At 39.9% G+C, this 20490-nt stretch overlaps 2 protein-coding genes across 13 annotated transcripts in view; one reads left to right on the top strand and one right to left on the bottom strand.

Annotated features, from left to right (window-relative positions):
• Positions 1-20490, bottom strand: part of RHOBTB1 (Rho related BTB domain containing 1) — a 132570-nt gene that overhangs the window by 73959 nt on the left and 38121 nt on the right. For 2 of the 12 annotated variants that reach the window (XM_024253211.3, XM_024253212.3), the window contains exon 1: positions 461-596. The gene's annotated coding sequence lies outside the window, so the exon portion shown is untranslated. 12 annotated transcript variants of the gene reach the window in all.
• LOC112135217 (translation initiation factor IF-2) lies at positions 622-1763 on the top strand. The gene is made up of 2 exons (XM_024253955.3): positions 622-1121; positions 1518-1763. Exons 1-2 carry the CDS (start codon positions 622-624, stop codon positions 1570-1572), a joined length of 555 nt encoding a protein of 184 aa, XP_024109723.2. The 3' UTR covers positions 1573-1763.

Raw genomic sequence — 20490 nt, 5'->3', positions numbered from 1 at the left:
GACTGTGGGCTGGCCAGTCAACTCTCAAGAGGGTGCAAGCGCCAAAGGGGCTAGCGTATTCCCCTGTCCAGGTCCTCCGGTCCCCGCCCGGCCTCCCCACACTGGCCTTCGAAGGGGAAGCGCCTTCTCGTCGGCGCGGCACCACCCCCTCCCTGGCGCAGACAGCCTGCCAAGGGTGCCTGTTGTACATTTTCTCAGCTCCAAGTTAGGGGTGCGGCTGTGCGGGCGCTCCTAGAAATCTCTTGTGCTCGCCTCTGATGGGAGGGTTCCCGGCCTCTCGGAGAGGCGAGGGAGGCCCCCCTAGCGGCTCGGTCCCACAACTCTCTCTCGGGGCGCTGCTGGCCGCGTGGCACGGCCCAGGGCCCCCACTTGCCACCCGCTGGGGCCGGGGCGGTTGGGGCTCCGCAGCGGCTGCTCGGAGAAGTTTCATAGCATAGAGCACTCACGACACAGAACCTACCCTGAAGCCGAGCGAGACGCGAGCTCTCTCCGCCTTCAAGGGCCGGGGGGAGCGGGGGGGCCCCCGCCACTCAGCAGCAGCCACGGCTGCGCGCGGTCGCGGGTGTGCGGGGCCCCTGCGCGCGGCGCGCCGCCCGCCGCCCAACTTTGCACAAAGGCAGCATGGCACTGCCTCGCCCAGCCGCCTCGCCCGGCGCCGTGGTCGCTCTTCCCAGTCCCGGGCGAGAGGGGCTCGCCCCTTTCCACCCGCAGCCCTCCCCTTCGCCTGCCCCCACCCCGCTCCCAGGCGGGGCAGCCAGGCGGAACGCAGCACCCGGCACCTCGCTCCGCCGCCGTGGCGGCCGCCGCTCGCACTGTGACGTTAGCAGCCTTCGCGGCTATTTATATCCACACGATTGGATTTCATTCATGAAACCGGGGCCTGGTGTGTCTGTGCTCCGGGACACGGGTGGCAAAGGTGCCTCGGCTCTACGCAGACCCGACGGGCCCGGGCACGGAGGCGGATCGCCCGGGACAAACCGACACAGAGCATGGGAGACCCCGGCCCTTTCCCCGCGCTGCCGGGAGGGGAGAGTCTGGGCCATCTGTGTCCCCGTACCCCATCCCCAACATCCCACCCACTCCCGTGCCTTTGCTGGCCCTTTGTCCCAGGCTCTGGAAAAGTAAGTTGGGCCACTAACCGGCTGGGCAGCATGGCTTTCTTCCCCCTAGGAGCTGACCGGCCGCGGACTCCGAGGGAGGACATTGGCTTTTGTTTCAAAACCGAGCCCAGCTGCTGACTAAGGGCTGCGTTAGCCCAGCCTCCTCCTCCCTGGGCGGCTGCACGTGCTGGCTGGCTCCTCCATTCTGGGTTACCTTCCTCCGCGACTTGGCGGGAGGGGTCCCCCCGGGGGGCGTAGGGACGCACCGCTGACCCCGACCCGGGTCCCGAGGTGATTTACAACCTCCTGCAAATGGCTGAGTGAGGAGGTGAAATTGACTGTGGCCTCCATGGGCTGTCTTGGTCTTCCAAACCAAGACAGCCCATGCCTCCTCACAGAAACTTCTCTCTCTTCCAGGCTGACCGTGAGTTCTGAGGACAGAACCAGGGGTAGTTTTCATGCATTCGCATAAATGCTTATAGAGCGACAAGATGCCAGGTGCCTTGCCAAGCTCTACGGAGGTGACAGCGAAAGCAAACAACCGGGTCCCTGCCATCAGGGAGCTTTCAGTCAGCCTGCTAACATCAGTATGCCTTACAAAACCCATCACTCCTAGCCTGTAAAGAGATCACTGGGGAATAAAGACACAACTGTGTTCAGCTACCCAGAGGAATGAATATATTCATTTAATAAACCTTTATTGAGTAGGCTGTGTGGGGAGAGCTGGGGATACAAAGATGGAAACAATGTCATTCTTGGCCTCACCAGTTCTCAGGTAATGTGTTCCTGAGATACTGAAGGACTGGGAAAAGAGAGTCCATCCTATTACAAGGGATACTTCTTTGGCTTATCCCCCCAAAAACGGGATGCGTGAAAAAATTCTAAAAGCAAACACACTTCTCGGTCCCTCAGTTTCTTCCAGGAAACCGTCTTCAGTTTCCTGATGAATTACCCTCCAGCCAAGATTCCTAGGTGAATTCCAGTCCAGTGGATATTTCTACTCTTCCTCACTTGCTTGTATTCTCTTGAAGTCAAAGCCTTGCCTGGTGCTCTGTGAATCCCCCAGAGACTCCAGAAAATAGTGGAATCCAATGTTTTTACGAGGAATATTATCACTGGCAACCTCATTTGTTTAAGCCATTCCCACAGCAGTATCTTTGAAAATAGAGTTACCAAGGCCCTAGTCTTTGATATCAGAAAGAGAGGGTAGTGAAAAGTCAAGTACAGGTGTCTACTCCGAGAACACATCCAAGAGATGGGTGATCATTTACTTGGCATAAAACTGACTTCCCGGCCTGGGGTGGGGGAGGGGTGGCTCATGCCTGTAATCCCAGCGCTTTGGGGGGCCAAGGCGGGCGGATCACGAGGTCAGGAGTTCGAGACCAGCCTGGCCAATATGGTAAAACCCCGTCTCTATTAAAAATACAAAAATTGGCTGGGTGTGGTGGCGCACGCCTGTAGTCCCAGCTACTTGGGAGACTGAGGCAGAAGAGTCGCTTGAACCTGGGAGGCAGAGGTGGCAGTGAGCCGAGATCGCGCCACTGTACTCCAGCCTGGGCGACAGAGCAAGACTCCTTCTCAGAAAAAACAAAAAACAAAAAACAAAAAAAAAAAGCTGACTTACCTTAGTATATTGCAAAATGACTCCATCTAGAAAGGCTTAATCAAAATACATTCTTTTCAGGTACAAATTTCTTGGGAAAAGTTAATTAACCCTGTTCACGCCTAGCAATCAGTCCTCTTCATTGCAAGCCATTTCTCATCAAATTGCCCTGGCAGCTAAAAAATAGGGTAGAAACTCAAAAGAAATGGGAATCAACGTGTATCGTGGCCCTCATATGTGGCGGGCACAGGGCTGGGTGGCTTAAAACACATTTTCTCATGTAATCCCCACAACAACTGATGAGGCAGATGCTATAATTATCCTAATTATTTTACAGACGAGGTAACAGGCATGGAGAAGTTAGTTTTCTGATGTCTTGACAGTTGCATTTGCACCTAGGGTGGTCTGTGCCGAAGTCTTATTTTATCACTGACCTGCTTTTTTAACAGCCTGCTTTTCCTCAGTTTCTTCCATTTTCTCAGTTCTAAATTTAAAAAAGTTCAGTGTCATGCTTCTCTTAAATAATAGGCAGGCGCCTATACCAGAAAGACATACAAAGACCCCACCTGGCAGGGTACCCTTCAGCTCTTGACCTCCACCCCCAGGGCACACCAAGGCTCACAGGCTTCCAAAAGATGCTCCTTCTAAAGGGGATAAAGAACAGTCAGCCATGTTGGAATTACCTAGTTGAATGCCTAAATCTGAGGGAAACTGGAAGACCTTTCAAGAAAATAAGTTGATATCAACAGTAATTCAGATACAGCAGAGGAAAAGTCATTGTCCTGGAAAGTCCCTCCAAACAAGGGCAGTGATGGGAGAAAGACGTTGCCACATGGTACTATGCAGCCCCAAACTTTACTTATAAAATCTCAGACTGTGGAAAAGTTGGAGAAAATGCAGCAAGTAGTACAGACCGTATTTTGCTAATAGGAAAAGAGAGAAAAGGAATCATATCAAATAACGCCTGTAATCACTGTCATGAGTGTATCTCTGCTCTTGTTATTTCCATGAAAACATCCATTTTTGTATACTACAATCATTGCTTGCTGATAGAATCAGTACCATTCCCTTTAAGTAAACATAAAAAATGGTACCTAAATGGAATTAAAGCAACACTGTATCTTTAAACACTTTCATGTTTCTATTGCACAAAGGTGATTTTAAAACTTTTGACTAGCTTTTATGGCAAATATTTTATCAAAGTCATAGGATTAAAAAAAATCCCACAATCTAGACATAGAATTGTTCCACTATCACAAAAGAATCCTCTCATACTACCTCTTCATATTTGCACCCCCAATCCCCAACCATTAATCTGTTCTCCATCTCTAGAGTTTTTTTATTGTGAGACTGTTATATTAATGGGAACGTAAGTATGTAATGTTTTGAGATTGACTTTGTTTGTTTTTTTGTTTTTTTACTAAGCATAATGCTCTTGAATTTCATCCATGGTGTTGAACGTATCAATAGTTCATTCCTTATTATTGCTGAATTAAATTTTTATTGCATGGATGTATCAGAGTTTATCCATTCACCCACTGAAGGATATTTGAGTAGTTTCCAGTATTTTGCTATTAATATTATGAAAAACACTTCTGTAAACATTTGTGTATAGGTTTTGTGTGAGCATAAGTTTTTATTTCTGTGGGATGAATACTGATGAATGCAATTGCTAGGTCGTATGCTAAATAAAAAACTGCTAAACCATTTTCCAGAATGGCTGCACCGTTCACATTTCCACCAGTAATGTATGAGACATCTCCACATCCTCACTAGCATTTGTATTATCATCATTTTTTACAAAATTTCACTTGTTATAATAGTTGTGTAGAGACAACTCATTGTAGTGTTACTTTGCATTCCCCTAATGAATAATAATGTTGAATATATTTTCACTGGCTTTTTTTGCCATTCTTATCTCCTCTTTGCTGAAATATCTGCTCAAGTCTTTTGCCTATTTTATAACTGTATTGTCTGTCTTTTTACTGTTGAGTTTTTAAGAGTTTAAAAAAATACATTCTGGGGTGGTAGAATTTTCAAATTTCAAATTAAGTACTACCATCCCAAGGGAACTCTATTTTCAACTCAAATATATTGTTCAACATTTCTATTGCCATCAATTTTATCAAGAACATTCTTAGGTAAGAGAAGTACTTACATAAAACTCCATAGAAAGGGTCTTTTCAGGTTTATTTTATAAGGCTGCATTTCAGTGGTTGGTAAGAAACAGAGAGACCTTAGCCGCGTGTAGCCAAGGCTGAGCCTTGTGACAGGTGCAGATGCCTCCTGGGGCCAATGCAGCTGGTCACAGCAGTGGCTTTGTCCAATCAGGACTAACCTAAGAAGAGAGATTCATGCTGTCCATCTCTCTGCTCTGGATGCAGCATGTGATGCTGTCATTGGCTATTTAGAAGAAATTATCCTGGATGATGAGTTCCAGGAGTTACAGAGAAATTTTGGGGACTAGTACTAACAGGGGTTTGAAGCATGAAAGAGAATAAGCTCATGTATGGCCCATTTTAAAAATAAGTGTTTGATAGAAAGTATATTGAGAAACAGTTGTTGGAGTAGATTCTTGCAGTTAAGCCAGTGGCTTTAATAACACCCGACAACTTTTTGGCATCCTAAAGAGGAAGAGGCTGGTGACATATTTATGCTGCTCATGCTTATGGATTTTCTGACTTTTAAGGAAATGCTTCTGGACTACAGAGGAGAATAAGAAGGCTGGGCACTGGCCTTTAGCAGTGGTTTAGTGGCAACTTCCTTGTACAAATCATTTTACACGTTAGCTTCTAGCAATGAGGTCAGTCTGGACAGCACGGGCCTAATAGGCTGTTGGGCTCCAGCTAGTGATGACAAACAGGAAAGACTGACTGTTCTGAGGCTCTTCATTAATGCTAAGTATTGATGGTTCATAAAGAAAACGACTTGACCTCCTGGGACCTCTGTTTCTCCTAAAATACCTTATTGCGTTCAGTCACTCTAGTATTTCTGCTAAAGTAGATGCTTCTCCAAGGTGCTTCTGAGTCAGACAAGTCTCAAACAAGATGATGTCCAGCCTTCCATCTAGGGTCCCTTCCCCAGCTTTCATGTCATGGATATGTCAACATCAAGGCATAACCTACCATCACTAACCCTTTCTGTCCCAAATACCACAGGCTGTCTTTGAACGAATCTGTGTGTTCATAGTTTTTGCACTTGGGTAAAAGTGAAAGACCCTTCAGCCTGAGTGGCCCAGCTCTGCAGGATTTTGACTACTTGGGAATTATCTCAGGTGTTACTCAGACCAGCTCTTCAGATCTCTAAAGATCCTATTTTCTTCCCACTGTTCTGGGGGAAATCGCAGCAAGTTTTGGTGTGGGAATCAACTAAAAAGTGATGTCTTTTTCCTAAAAGCTACAGGTGGAAATTAACTCTTAGGTTTGCAGTCCAGTTATGACTGTTGGTATTGACGTGGTTTCCAGGAGAAGCGTCTTCCTTTTTTTTTTTTTTTAAAAAAAGCATAACTTTGGAAACAAATTTATAGATAAATATTCAGGCTAACCTAATGGATCTATTCTTGGCATTTCCTATGATTATCCATTTAAAAACAGAAGCATTAGATACTGTGTACTTTTCATTGTTAGTTCTATGAAGACAAAGTATCTTTTCCATTGCAGTTTCTATTTTACTGGGCACCAATGAAATGTAGGCTATTTACTGAAAATTAGACCAAAAGGCAACCTTTTCTTATAGCACGTTAAATTATTTGTGTAGGTTTGCCTAACGTCCTTTCTGTGTGGATTCATTCATTAGGTTTTCTGTTGGGGTAGGGTGAGTTTGGTAAAAATGTGATTTTGCAAATTTTGCAACTCTAACTGCAGTCTTTCTGTCAAAATTTGTCCTACCAAGATGGTGTTCCACTGGTCTAGCTCAACATGCATAAGAGGAGGTAGAAAACAGTTTTTATGGTCATCTGTCTGACTTTGTTTAGGCATGGCATAGCAGATTGGAAAACATGTATGTCACAACTCTAGAAAAGAAAAAGACAACAATTTAATGTATAATGTGTATCTTTGACATTTTAAAAAGCAAAAATATGATTTTATACTGGAAAAAATCTACATTTGAGAGAAATTTATTTCATGAACTACATTCTTAATATTACAAAAGGTGTTAATGCTAGATTCCAACTTTACCTAATTAAAAATAAATTACATTTATGTGTCATAGCACATTTAAGGCTATCTTGCCTGACCACCTGTTTCATATAACTTTCTCTTTATGAAACAAGTTTAAAAAACCAAAAACGAAACACAGATTAAAGGGATCAGAGGGTAACAGAAAGAGAAAGAAAACGGTATTGTATTTTGGCCATCTCACTAACTAGGATGTAATTCTGTGCTACTTCCTTAACCCACTGCACCGCAAAGTTCCATATATCAAATGGGGACAAGAATAATAACTTTCCAAAAAGTCCTTAAGGGGACTAAATGAAATAATGTTTGTGGAAAATGTTTTGTAAGATGTAAAGCTCTATACCTACTCGTAAGTGTAAAAATGGGCTCGTTATGAGGCCCCTTAAACAATGCTGTGCAGCATAGGGTATCATTTGATTTAGGAGTGCCAAAGATTAATAATATAGCAACTGTATCATTCCCCCAACTCCTCCCTCCCCAAATGTTCACTGTAAGTATTATACATAAAAGCTTCCACCAAATTGTAGAGGTAGAAAATTTAGTATTTGAGGTTTGAATGTTCTGCTCTGCCGTTGACTTGCAACTGCTGTGTTTTCTCCCATCTGTACAAGTTAGCTAAACTACATGCAGAAACTAGGAAAATAAGTGGACTACAAATACATACACAAACACCCTATTTCAGAAAAATAATTTCCCCTATGTTCATATCACATTTTCCTGCATACCAAGCATCTGTAATATACATGTCATTTAATCTAACCCTGCTCTTCTGACTATGTGGATGCAAAGCTTTTGAAGTAATTTAGTGTATAGTACACTAACTTGTGTATAGATACCACTTCAAAAGGAATACAAGTGCTTTAGAAACACCAGTGTCCTGGAAGGAGACCTACCCATCAGTTCCTGGAAAGAAGCTGAATTGTGAGGCTTTCCTTAATTGGCACCACCACTCCTTTCATAATGGTTCCTAATCTAAAAGCAAAGATGACCTCACTTCTTGTGCTGGACTCAATAATATCCTCTCTGCACACAATTTCAGAGTATCCTTAGCTCTGTAAATATTTATGCCTACTTTAATATTTCACATGACCTAAATTTATCATTTGGTAAACTCCCCCTTTATGGTCAAGTAGTTAACTGCATCACATGTGGGTGACATAAGCTATTAAACACTTCAGGATCAGCATCGAAGGTGCACAATCACTTAGCTTGTAAACATAAGCCGATGATTCCAGGGATCAGAGGCTAAGGCTCACATCCTGTCACGGTATCAATCTTAGAGGAGCTTGAAGATTTGGTGAGAGGCACGGAAGCTTCATGCTTCTCCATCCCCATGGTGCTTTGAATGGCACTTTGGGCAGGAAAGTGCATAGTCAATGGTTGTTAATAATGGTAAATGATTTGGGAGGCCAAGGCGGGCAGATTGCCTGAGGTCAGGAATTTGAGACCAGCCTGGTCAACATGATGAAACCCCATCACTACTAAAAATACAAAAAATTAGCCGGGCATGCTGGCAGGCGCTTGTAATCCCAGTTACTCAGGAGGCTGAGGCAGGAGAATTGCTTGAATCCAGGAGGCAGAGGTTGCAGTGAGCTGAGAGCATGACACTGCACTCCAGCCTGGGCCACAGAGCGAGACTCTGTCACCACCCCCTGCCCCCCAAAAAAAGAAGAGTACATGATAAAACTTTTATAAGACACATTAGTTATAATTTCTTCTAATCACTCATATATAAAGGCCAGGTATATGATTTATGACAAAGCTGGAATTTTAAAGCTGGAATTTTAAAACAGTCTTTTATGGTGTTATCTGTTCTACTGTGATCACTGTCAACACTGATCACCCATGAAAAGGCACTTTGAGATCATAAAAAATGTTTCACAAAGATTACAGTGTCATAAACAAGTATGGGACTAGTGCGCATGATAATAATAAACACCAAGATCATCACCTGTCTTTTTAAGCTGTAATAATACTAATTAGCACTTAGTAAGTACCCACTATGTGTTGGACATGGAGCCAAATGCTTTTACACTCACTTTCATTAACTCCTCACAATGACTTAATGAAGGAGGCACCACTATTATCCCCATTTTATAGATGAGGAAGCCGAGGATCAAAAAGAGCAAGTCACTTGCCACAGGTCAAATACTTAGAAAGTATTATTCATCTTAAAGTAGGTACTACTGACAGAGAAAGATTCTACTTTCATATAATTAGCATTTCATATTTACCCTTCCTTATTCATTCAAAGTATTGCTGATTACAATGCATGACATCACCCTGTATACTTACTTGAAAGACTAATGGGCTACAGCTCATCTTAAATTCTGGTATCAAACTCAGGTAAACTACCTTAGTATTTTATATATCCAAAGTTTCATGTAGATTAAAGGTTGAGTAGAGTTGAAGAGAACTGATCTCTATGACGTGACAACTTCAGGATTCTTGGGGTCTTTGACAAACAGCCAATACTTGCGGATCAGGTGTCGATGAGCAATATGCCCTCACAACCATGAATTCAAAGAAAACACAATTTGTGGGAAAATACACAATGCAATCTTTAGTTCATTCCTTGGGATTTCCTTAACAAATTAAACTACTGCTCCACTTCCTGATGAAACAAGCAGGATACTACAGTGATTGTACCTTGTGCCAGCAAGGTCAGGTTGATGAGATAAAATGGGAAAGTCATGCAGAAAAACACACAGCCCATTTCAACAGATGGAGTTATTATAAAATTTCATTTAACTATATGGACAACATGGGTAAGGTTAGCCTCCTCGTGAGTGTATCGTTTGTTCTCAACTATTCAAGTAGAGAATAAAGATTTCTCGATGCTTAAGTATCCATATCCATTCAGTGGGGGAATAAGCTATACACACAAGACCCCATTAGTTCTAAAGTGAGGCTTCTTTCTTCTTAATTCTTGGCCAATCCCATATCCTTGCTGAAGGCTCGGCTTCTCTCATGCCTTTCTCTGAAGTTACATGGCACCTAAAGAAACAGTGGCATTTGTGTGGGATGAATACCAAATGAGGCACTCCTAGGAAACAAAAAGTAGTACCTAAGCGACTTTTGTCTTAACAGTTTTCAATACCTCAATCCAAACAATTCCTCTTTTTAATAACAGAGGTGATATGCCATGTACTGTGAAGATAAGGAGTTCTGTTTTCTATAGAAAGAAATCTATCACACCTGTTATTTTTATAAGCATTATCATTTATACTGTAATTACAGTATATAGTATACTGTTATTACAGTGATAACAGTATAGTCTAGTGTAATAACAGTATCTTGTTTATACTGTAATATTTCTGGGCTTGATGTTTCTTCTAGATAAAACAGTTGAGGTGGCTAATGATGAAAAAAAAGCATATATATCCTGAACAATAGTTTATAAATAGAAACACAAAGACACATGAAAAACCCTTTGAAATTCACTTTCAGTTTATACTCTTTCCTACTACACATTAATGAGGGACTGAGATATTGGGAGATAGTAAAATGTCCTGTTACAAGAAACATTAAGTTATATCCAGTGTAATTTTAAGCTTTAAATTTACTTTAACTCTATTCTATGTTATTGTGGTTTAATCAATTAAAGCGGTAAACTTGGCTAATTATAACCATTACCTTTTTTAAAAGTGTATGTGTGTGTGTGTTTGTGTGTAGTTTTATTTATTTATTTATTTGCCTCTACAAACACAATGAACATTAGCTTGGTGAGAATATAGACCATTGGCTTGAAAGTAGAAAACGCCTCAAGCCTGGCAGTTATCAGCTTCTGTGGGAGAATTTCCTTGGGCAAGTCAAGTCACTTCTCTGAGTCCAGTTTCCTCCTCTGTAAAATGAAAGTGCTCTGAGTGGAGTAAAAGAGTTTATGACAGACCAGAGTACCAGGGTTATTACACTCTTCATGTTGAAATTATTATAAAAATACAGAAGATATAGCAGTCTCAAAAAGGCTTTACACTTTTATTTTGGAAATATTTAAAAACATATTCAATGAGCACTGAATGAATTCTTTCCATGTTCTTCTTATTAAATTAAACTGACAGTTTTATTATTTACTCACTGATGGCTATCATTTGGCTTGGGTTTAGGGTTGCCAGATGAAATAGAGGACACCCAATTACATTCAAATATCCCATGCAATATTTGGGACATACCTGTACCAAGAGATTATTCAGTTTGTTTAAAATTCAAGTGTCAGTGGTGTCGCGTATTCTTATTTGTTAAATCTGGAAACCTACTTGAAAAAAAGGATGAGAAAGAGGAGAAAAATTGGATGGAAGGAAAGGTGACAAAATCATATTTGAAATTACCCAAATAGTGAATTTAATAAATAAAAGGAGATAAGTTGGTCAAGTAACATTTCCCAAAGTGTGTTCTGTTGTACCAGCCCTGAGTGAAACTATTAAAAAAAGGGAAATAGTCTCTTATTATTTAACATAAATGGTCAAGTTTCAGAAATAGTTCATATTTTATCCTCTTCTTAAAGAAAATTATAATTTCTAATAAGGGTTCTCAGGGCATTTATATGTGAAAGTAAATTATGCATTTATAAGAGGGAAATAGTCCACCTTGAGCTACCCATACTTATTTGACAAGGGGAATCTTTTCTTTTCTTTCTTTCTTTTTTTTTTTTTCTTAAGATGTAATCTCGTTCTGTTGCCCAGGCTAGAATGCAGTGGTGCCATCTCTGCTTACTGCAACCTCCGCTTCCTGGGTTCAAGCAATTCTCCTGCCTCAGCCTCCTAAGTAGCTGGGACTACAGGCATGCACCACCACTTCCAGCTAATTTTTGTATTTTTAGTAGATGGGGTTTCACCATGTTGGCAAGGCTGGTCTTGAACTCCTGATCTCGTGATCCGCCTGCTTCGGCCTCCCAAAGTGCTGGGATTACAGGCGTGAGCCACCACACCCAGCCAGCAAGAGGAAACTTCTTTATGGTTTTAAAATGCCACAATTCAATTCACGTGTTAACTGAACACATTTTGTGAACATCAGAGTAAATAACAAAAAAATGCTGTGCAGACATGGATCAATCATGCACAGCAACATAACAAGAATGCTTCCTTTTGATTGAGCAGGGCAATTATTCAAGGAGTATCTGTCCTGAGCTATCCCAAACCACAGAGAGTTGCCAGCTATCATTATGTAGCACAAATACTTCCATTTAAATTGCCAGACTATTGTGTACCAGCAATGCTGATTATAAAACAGAGTAATTAGGGTAGCAGAGAGGCAGCTGACTCAGTGTAAGAAAGCCCTCCCTTAGTCTAAATTTGTGGTCTACAATGTGTCAGTTACAGATACTCAGAAGGGTCCAGAGTTTGAACGCAAGGGAAACAGGAACCCATATGTGCATCAAACTTGTTTACAGCTTGAAAAAAGAACATATCACTATCTTGAAAACTAAGGATGTGCTATCACAATTGATGAAGTATTTTTCATTTAAACATTTTGTTACATTTATAACAACTTTTAGTTATTAATTTTCTCACTCAACACATTGAACTACTATCATGTGGTATTCTGCAAAAGTATCACAGTGGGCCTCATTTGTTAATAGTCTGGTAACACGGTCATGCATCCCTTAACAACAGGGATAGATTCTGAGAAACATGTCCTTAGGCAATTTCATCATTGTGCAAACATCGTACACTGTGCTTACACAAACCTAGATGGCATAGCCTACTACATACCTAGGCTATATGGTATAGCCCGTTGTTTCTAGGCTGCAAACCTGTACAGCATGTTACTGGATTGAATCCTGTAGGCAATTGTAACACAATGATCAGTATTTGTGTATCTAAACATAGAAAAGGTACAGTAAAAATATGAATAAAAGATTTAAAAAATGGTACGCCTGTATAGGGCATTTACTAGGAATGGAACATGCAGGACTGGAAGTTGTTTTGGGTGAGTCAGTGAGTAAATAGTGGGTGAATGTGAAGGCCTAGGACATTACTACACATTCCTGTAGACTTCATAAACACTGTACTCTCAGGCTACACTATATTCATAAGATAATATTTTTCTTTCTTCATTGATAAATTAATCTTATGTTACTATAACTTTTTTATTTTGTAAACTTAATTTTTAAAAAACCTTTTGGCTATTTTATAATAACATTTGGCTTAAAATACAAACACATTGTATAGCTGTACAAAAATATCTTCTTTGTATCCTTATTGTGTAAGTTTTATTATTTTTTAAAGTGTTTTATTTTCATGTTTTTACTTTTTAGACTTTTTTTTTGTTAAAATCTAGGACACAAACACACACATTAGCCTAGGCTTACACAGGGTCAGGATCATCAATATCACTGTCTTTCACCTCCACATTTTGTCCCACTGGAAAATGTTATTATCAAACACAGTAATTAGGGTAGCAGAGAGGCAGCTGACTCAGTATTAGAATGCATTCCCTTAGTCTAAATTTGTGGTCTACAATGTGTCAGTTACAGATACTCAGAAGAGTCCAGAGTTTGAACGCAAGGGAAACAGGAACCCATATGTGCATCAAACTTGTTTACAGCTTGAAAAAAGAACATATCACTATCTTGAACATTAAGAATGTGCTATCATGATTGATGAAGTATTTTTCATTTAAACATTTTGTTATATTTATAACAATTTTGTCTTCTGGGGCAATAACATATATGGAGCTGTCCTCTCCTATGACAATAACAATGCCTTCTTTTGGAATACCTCCTGAAAGACCAGCCTAAGGCTGTTTGACACTTAACTTAAAATATATATAAACAGGAGTACATTCTAAAATAACGACGAAAAGGATAGTAAACACATAAACCAGTAATAGAGTCCCTTGTTATCCTTATCAAATACTATGTGCTGTACCTAATTGTATTAATATGTTCTATACTTTTATATGACCGTCAGCTTCGTACATTTGTTTACAGAAGTAGCATCATAGAATGTGAGTAATGTGTGGTGTTCAGATGGCTGTAATGTCACTAGGAAATAAGAATTTTTCAGCTCCATTATAATGTTATGGGACCGCTGTCGTATGTGCTGTTCACAGTTGACTGAAATGTCATTATATGGTGCAGGACTGTAGTCTTCTGAGGGACTTAAATGGTTCCCAAATTGGTGCAGTGGTGCAGCCACCACCAAGCCTTACGGTCAACACAAATTCCCCTCTTCTCCCATCCTCAAAACCAACCATACTGAATCAAATGCTAAAATGATATTGGAAGTGCTAAAAGGCAGATCCAAGTGAGTAAGTAGTGGTAAAAGAAAAAAAAAAAGGTTTTTGGATAACTTGGAAATTTAATAACCTGCTTCTGAATAACTGAAAGAGATTCATAATTACTTGTCCAATGGTAATGATATTTATTGAATGCTCACTCCATAGCTGACACACTGTTCAGTGCATTTCCCACTGTATCTCATTTACCATTCCCACTGCACAGACATGAAAGCTGAGGTATGGGAGGTTAAGTCACTTGTGAAATACCACATACCTAGAAAGGGGAGTTCAAGGATTAAAACTGAAAGTCTAAATGAAACTCAAATTCACAACCATAATACAGTATTACTGAAAAGTGGAATGACTTACTGTGACCAGACACCACTTGTGAGTGTCTGCCAGAACAGATACAGACCCCACAGTTAATCTCATTAAAAAGCCAGTAATTGGATCCTCGGGACATGTGGTGAAAAGACTCAGTACACAAAACAGCCAATGTCAAACTAAAGGAGGCAGAAAAGTCAAGCACCTCTAGAGGAAAATCATAAGGAACTTGAGGTGAACCCATTTTTATATGCATAAGGTTGAAGCCTGAAAAAATTTAGTTTTGAGCACAGCATGTTATAAAGAACACTAATGGGATTCTAAATTTTCTGAAAATATGTCCAATATAAAAATGTTAAACTCTCATTTCTTTAGAAGCTCAAACTTCTGAGCCAACCGTCTTGCAAAAGGAACTTGACAGATTTTAGTTTTTAAGAGGTTTGGGATCCTAATATTGCATAGGTCAGAGAAGTTAAAATTTTTCTTTTTTATTTGAAGAGTAGGAATAAATGGATCTATAGGGCAAAACTTGGAATTGAAACACTATATAGATATGGATTTCCAAAACATTTTTTTTCAGGAGAATCTCACAAAATATCAACCATCAACCACATCTTTAACACAGAAGACAGAGTAGAAGCTTTTTGGGTTTATGTTGTTGTTTTGTTTGTTTGTTCAAAAAGGGGTCTCACTCTGTCGCTCACGCTGGAGTACAGAGGCACGATCACAGTTCACTGCCTTGACTGCCTGGGAAGAGGTGATCCTCCTACCTCAGTCTCCTGAGTAGCGGGGATTACAGGTGTGCACCACCATTTCCAGTAAATTTTTGTATTTTTAATAGCGATGAAGTTTTGCCATGTTGTGCAGGCTGGTCTCCAAATCCTCGGCTCAAGTGATCCTCCTGCCTAGGACTCCCAAAGTGCTGGGATTACAGGTGTGAGGCACCGCACCTGGCCCAGAGTAGGATATTTAAATAAAAAGGCTTCATTTTTGTAATTAATATAGTGGCATCTTCATTTTGGTAAACTATTACTTTGGTGGTGTCCAGTGAGCCCTGCCTCTCAGTATATACAAATGATAGTACATCAGGACTAAGTGGTCAGGAATGCAAAGTTGCCGCAACATTCAAAAATCAGTCATAAATCACCACATTAGTAAAATAGAAAAGCATATGTTCATCTCAACAGATACAAATAAGCAACTGGTAAAATGTAACACCTATCTGTGATTAAAAAAATACAAAACAAACTGTTATCTGAGTGTTTAAAGCAAGGGAAAGGCATGGCCACATATTTGCTGTTTAGGCTGAAAGGTTCTTTATGAAACAGTCACAGTTCTTGCTCTTGGAAAAGGGACCTACAGTATGGCACTCTCTGGGAAAAGTTTCCAGGGATGTGGGAGAAAGCAAAATCTAGACATCTAACTCCACCATTTGAGGAACAATGCCAAATACTGATTGCCAAGTGAGCAATAGATTTACTCCAGATCACTTTAAAAGCTACATGGACAAGAAAGGACTCAGACACACAGTCCATTAAAAATGTGATTGCTTTACACATCACAGGCAGCAGTGCTAATGGATGTTGCTCACATGTTTCTGAGCCTGGCTGCTATTGGCTGAAACAAAAATGAAACAAACAAACAAACAAATAGCTGAACTTCTCAGTCCTATAGTGATGGCTCTGGCAATAAAAATAACAAGCAGGAGTCAGAAAACCTGAGCGCTAGTTTTGTCTCTGCCACTTTCCAGTTATGTGTACTTTGGAAAGACACTTTATCTCTCTGGGCCTGTTTCTGCAACTAAAAAATAACTAGATGGAATGAATCAGAACCGGGAGTCAATCCTGGCTCTATTCTTTACCATCTAAGTGATCTGTGCCTCAGTTTCTACCTCTGAATAATGGGAAAGAAAACTCAAAGTGTTTCTTTGAAGATTAAATACAATTACGTAAATGGAGCACTTAACATATTCACTGCACATATTAAACACACAATAAAGGCAGATGTATTAATGTTAAGATTGATCTATTAAGCTCTAAAATGCCATAATAATAAACAGTAGGCTGGAAACACTAATTTGTTCTGACATGGAGATTGGTAGGTGTTGTAGAAAGCTTTGAAATTCTGTGTATCCTGCCTATCATCACAGGTGGTACTGTAAGAAGCTTTATAATTTTAGCAGAGAGGAAAACAGAAGGGTAGACATTCTTGTATGATTTAATCTTGGTAATGTACCAATGATTTCATTACCATGTGCAAAAAACTATGATGACATTTCTTATACTCTGTTAAGTACTAAGTGAAAAATCTAATTAAATGATGCTTCCATAGAATTTCCATAGAATGTAATTAATGTGACAACCAGAACCCCCTATTGATTATGCTGGTGAATTTAATCAAATAGTATGTTTACGTAAGTAACACAACAGAGTCTGACGTCTAGTCAGACATGTGGTTCTTGCCATTTGTAAATAAACTACTCACACGAACAAAATGCTCCCTTAGAGAACTAGAAATTTAATAATCTGTATTTGTAACATAATATATTGTACCAAATAAATGACTGTTTTATCTGAAAGTCATATTCATAGTATCTGTCTGAGAGTTTGAACTATTTGGTTGGATGGAATATTAATACTGGAAATATTCTTGAGTGGGGTTTAAGTTATATTCCTCTTGGATCATGCCCCCACCATACATCTGATGCTTTCTTATTTATGGGCGATCATAATCCAAGTCGTAAAGAACTTGAAATGATTACAATTAGATTGCATTTTCTGTAACCTCTTGGGCTGCTCTGGCAGCTACCCCTACTGGCCTACACGCTTTGATGTCAGTGGGTGCTGCCTTTTGGCAGCTACCCCGTTGCTTACCACTGCTAATATCCATGAGCTTGTTATTACCACTTCAGGAAGGTTTTTTGTCACCATCATGTCCACAGAGCTGACAGCAGGATTGTGGTCATTGTCAAACTCTCCCCTTCTAAAGATCTTCTTTATCTTTTCATTGACTTGGGGTTCGTGGGGGTGGAGGGTGGTAAGTATGGGGATTCACTAACTCTACCCGTACTGTACTCAGAGAGTCAACTGTGCTTTACCCAGCCCCTCTTTTTCTTCTAGCCCTTCAACCAACCAAAGGAAAGGGGTGTGGGGCTGTCATTCTCAAAGGACCCTGGGGCTTCCCAGGTGACTTCAGTTGGTCTTCTGTTGATGTTCAAGAGGCACTGTGGCATGCCATGCAAATTACACTCAAAATAGAGCTCACAAAAATGTCCTTGTGAACACATAGGAAACCTTGTATTCAGGAAGAACATACTATGAGACACAGTATGCCTACAGCTGGACACATCTGGATTAGAACCCTGGCTCCACTGCTTACTAGTGGTACAATTCTGGATGTATTATGTGACCTTGTGGAAGCTCCGCTTTCTCCTCTCCAAAAGGGGGGCAAATAACACTGGTGCATTAAGTATATTGCTGCTCACACAATAATAGCACCATTGTGAATATTTTACATCAACATATAAGTAGGCTGCCTTGTACAATAAAATGAATACAATGATGTAGTAAATACAGCCTCATAAGAATGGATCTAGATTCAGAGTGAAAGCTTGTCTGAGAACCAGCTTAACAATTTTCAAACTATGTGACCTTGAGAAGCTCCCCCAACCTCTCAAATTCTTAGAGATGGGGGGACTTAACCATACTCACCTAGGATCAGCGTGAAGTTCAAATGCATTGCTGTATATATGAAAATGCTTTTACAAGCTATACATTCTAAGGAAGATAAGTTATTTTTCTATCAATATGTTATTGCAATGCTATTAATGCAGTGGTGATTTATAACCTTTTTTTTTTTTTTTTTTTTTTGAGACAGAGTTTCCTTCTGTCATCCAGGCTGGAGTGCAATGGGGTGATCTTGGCTCACTGCAACCTCTGCTCCTGGATTCAAATGATTCTCCTGCTCCAGCCTCCTGAGTAGCTGGGATTATAGGCATGCACCACCACACCCGGATAATTTTTGTATTTTTAATAGAGATGGGGTTTCACCATGTTGGCCAGGCTGGTCTCGAACTCCTGACCTTAATTGATCCGCCGGCCTTGGCCTCTTAAAATGCTGGGATTACAGGCCTGAGCCACTGCAACTGGCCCATTTATAATTTTTTTTTTTTTTGTACCTTTGATCCAATGATAGGATCGTTGTAAGTGGAAATTTTCATAATGAGCCACAAATTAGAAAATGTCTACGCATTATAAAGTTTATATGCAGTTAGCAGTCTGTAAATCTTTGTTGGAACTAAAATCAAAATAATCTGGTTGTCCGTGACCACCAATATAACTCTTCCCAACAGAAAAAGAGATACTTACCTACAATAGACAATATATCAAAATATGCCCAATGACTGATAAATACAAGTGCACAGACATCACAGGGGAGGAATAATGATCATTTAACAGTAACCATTTACAGGTTTGTCTCAAATTGCAAATGCAAAATAAAGTCGAAAGTATTTATAAAGTCCAAATTGGATCTTATGTATAAAGTATGCTCTTTATACAAAATAATATTTGTTGCTTTTTAGGGAAATTTCCATACTTCAGGAAGAAGCAAATTATATAGTATTTTTTTCTGTATAAAATAATTTTCTAGGTCTTTATCATAATTTTGTTTTCCTCTAAAGAAATTTTCCATTTAAGAAGTATTTAAAACTTCTGTCCTTTGGTAAGTCTTAAAACAATTTACCATGATCTTGGAAAAAACTGCTGGCTCAGTCAATTTTGGGGAAGTAGAAATAGTTTTTTAAAATGTTCTGATTTCTGGTCCCATCGGAACAATTTTATCTTCTTTCTGAGTCAGTCTTGGTTTCCCAAGCAAGTAACCTGTACACTGACAATACTGTGATTCTACTACTTTAACTCTTCAAAGCAATGCCACTTAAAATATCTACCAGTTTCAATGTATGCCATTCCTAATCTAGAGTTAGAATATCATAAATAATCCCCAGCCATGTTGTTAGGACTGAAAATCTGTTTTCTAACATCTAAATAGTCTTGATTGTAATACAGATCACGGCTACAGATGTGATGGCAGAATTCTCCCAAGAAGTATTGCAAAAATGTATAATTTGCAACCAAAGCAATCTGCATAAACAAGTGATCACATAAACAAACCACACCATTTGGTTTGACCAAAAGTTATGGCAGGAATGTTCTCAAAGCCACTCATTGCTGTATGGGTAGGCACTTTTCATTGCCCTCTGCTCCATACAGAAACCCGAATGGCTCAGCAAATATTGACTGAATTATAATTTTGATGTCATCAACCTTTTTCTTTGCATACTTGAGGTTTGTATCTTGCTCCCAATTTCAGATGATGAAAGTGAATTTAATCAGCAAATATTCTGACTACAATAAAAGAGATCCTGAAAGATAAATTCTCAGGTATTAGAAGAGGCTTTTAGGGCAACCCTGCAAAAAGGCTCCTTTGAAAGTTGCACCCTTTGCATAAAAATGTCTCTCAGAAGAATAAAATATTTAGATAGCAACATTACAACAGAAAGCCTCTGCTTTAGAAAAATGCATATTCAGGCTCTCCCTTTGTCTATCTAGGAAGCTTCCTGTGGTTAGTCATCACCTTTAAAACATGAGGTCATGTGTTCCATTGGAACAGGAAAAATATTTCAGATCTGTGGTCCTCCAAAAGATATCCAAAGCATTTGTAAAAGCAGTAATGGTTTTTGTGTTATGTTGCTACTAAAATTCACAAGTTAGATACCTTCCTGTGTCATCCTTCCTTATACCTGTATCAAGTAATTTAGTATCACTTTCCAAATTGTAAGTTCCCTGAAATATTTTCTTTGTTCCACACATTACCAATGATAGCATCTAATAATGGTTCTTAGACTATTAGGTAACTCCTCAGTGAATAAATGATTAGGTAAGTAGTCATTCAGTAATACTTAAGGATTGTTTCAAAATGAATTTCCAACTGAAGGGAAAAAACCTTGATTTGTTTGCCTTGACACATCTTGTCACCTTTCCCCACTGTCTCACAACATTCTCTA

The sequence above is a fragment of the Pongo abelii genome, chromosome 8 (assembly GCF_028885655.2).
Source record: "Pongo abelii isolate AG06213 chromosome 8, NHGRI_mPonAbe1-v2.0_pri, whole genome shotgun sequence".
Taxonomy (NCBI): Eukaryota; Metazoa; Chordata; class Mammalia; order Primates; family Hominidae; genus Pongo; species Pongo abelii.
Note: the sequence above shows the minus strand (reverse complement) of the source record. Positions and strands in the feature narration are given on the sequence as shown.

Excerpts from the sequence above, each read along its gene's own strand:
- LOC112135217 (XM_024253955.3), top strand. The coding sequence starts at position 622 with ATGGCACTGCCTCGCCCAGCCGCCTCGCCCGGCGCCGTGGTCGCTCTT. Across the intron at positions 1,122-1,517 it reads TTGTCCCAGGCTCTGGAAAA|GCTGACCGTGAGTTCTGAGG; the intron begins GTAAGTTGGGCC and ends TCTCTCTTCCAG.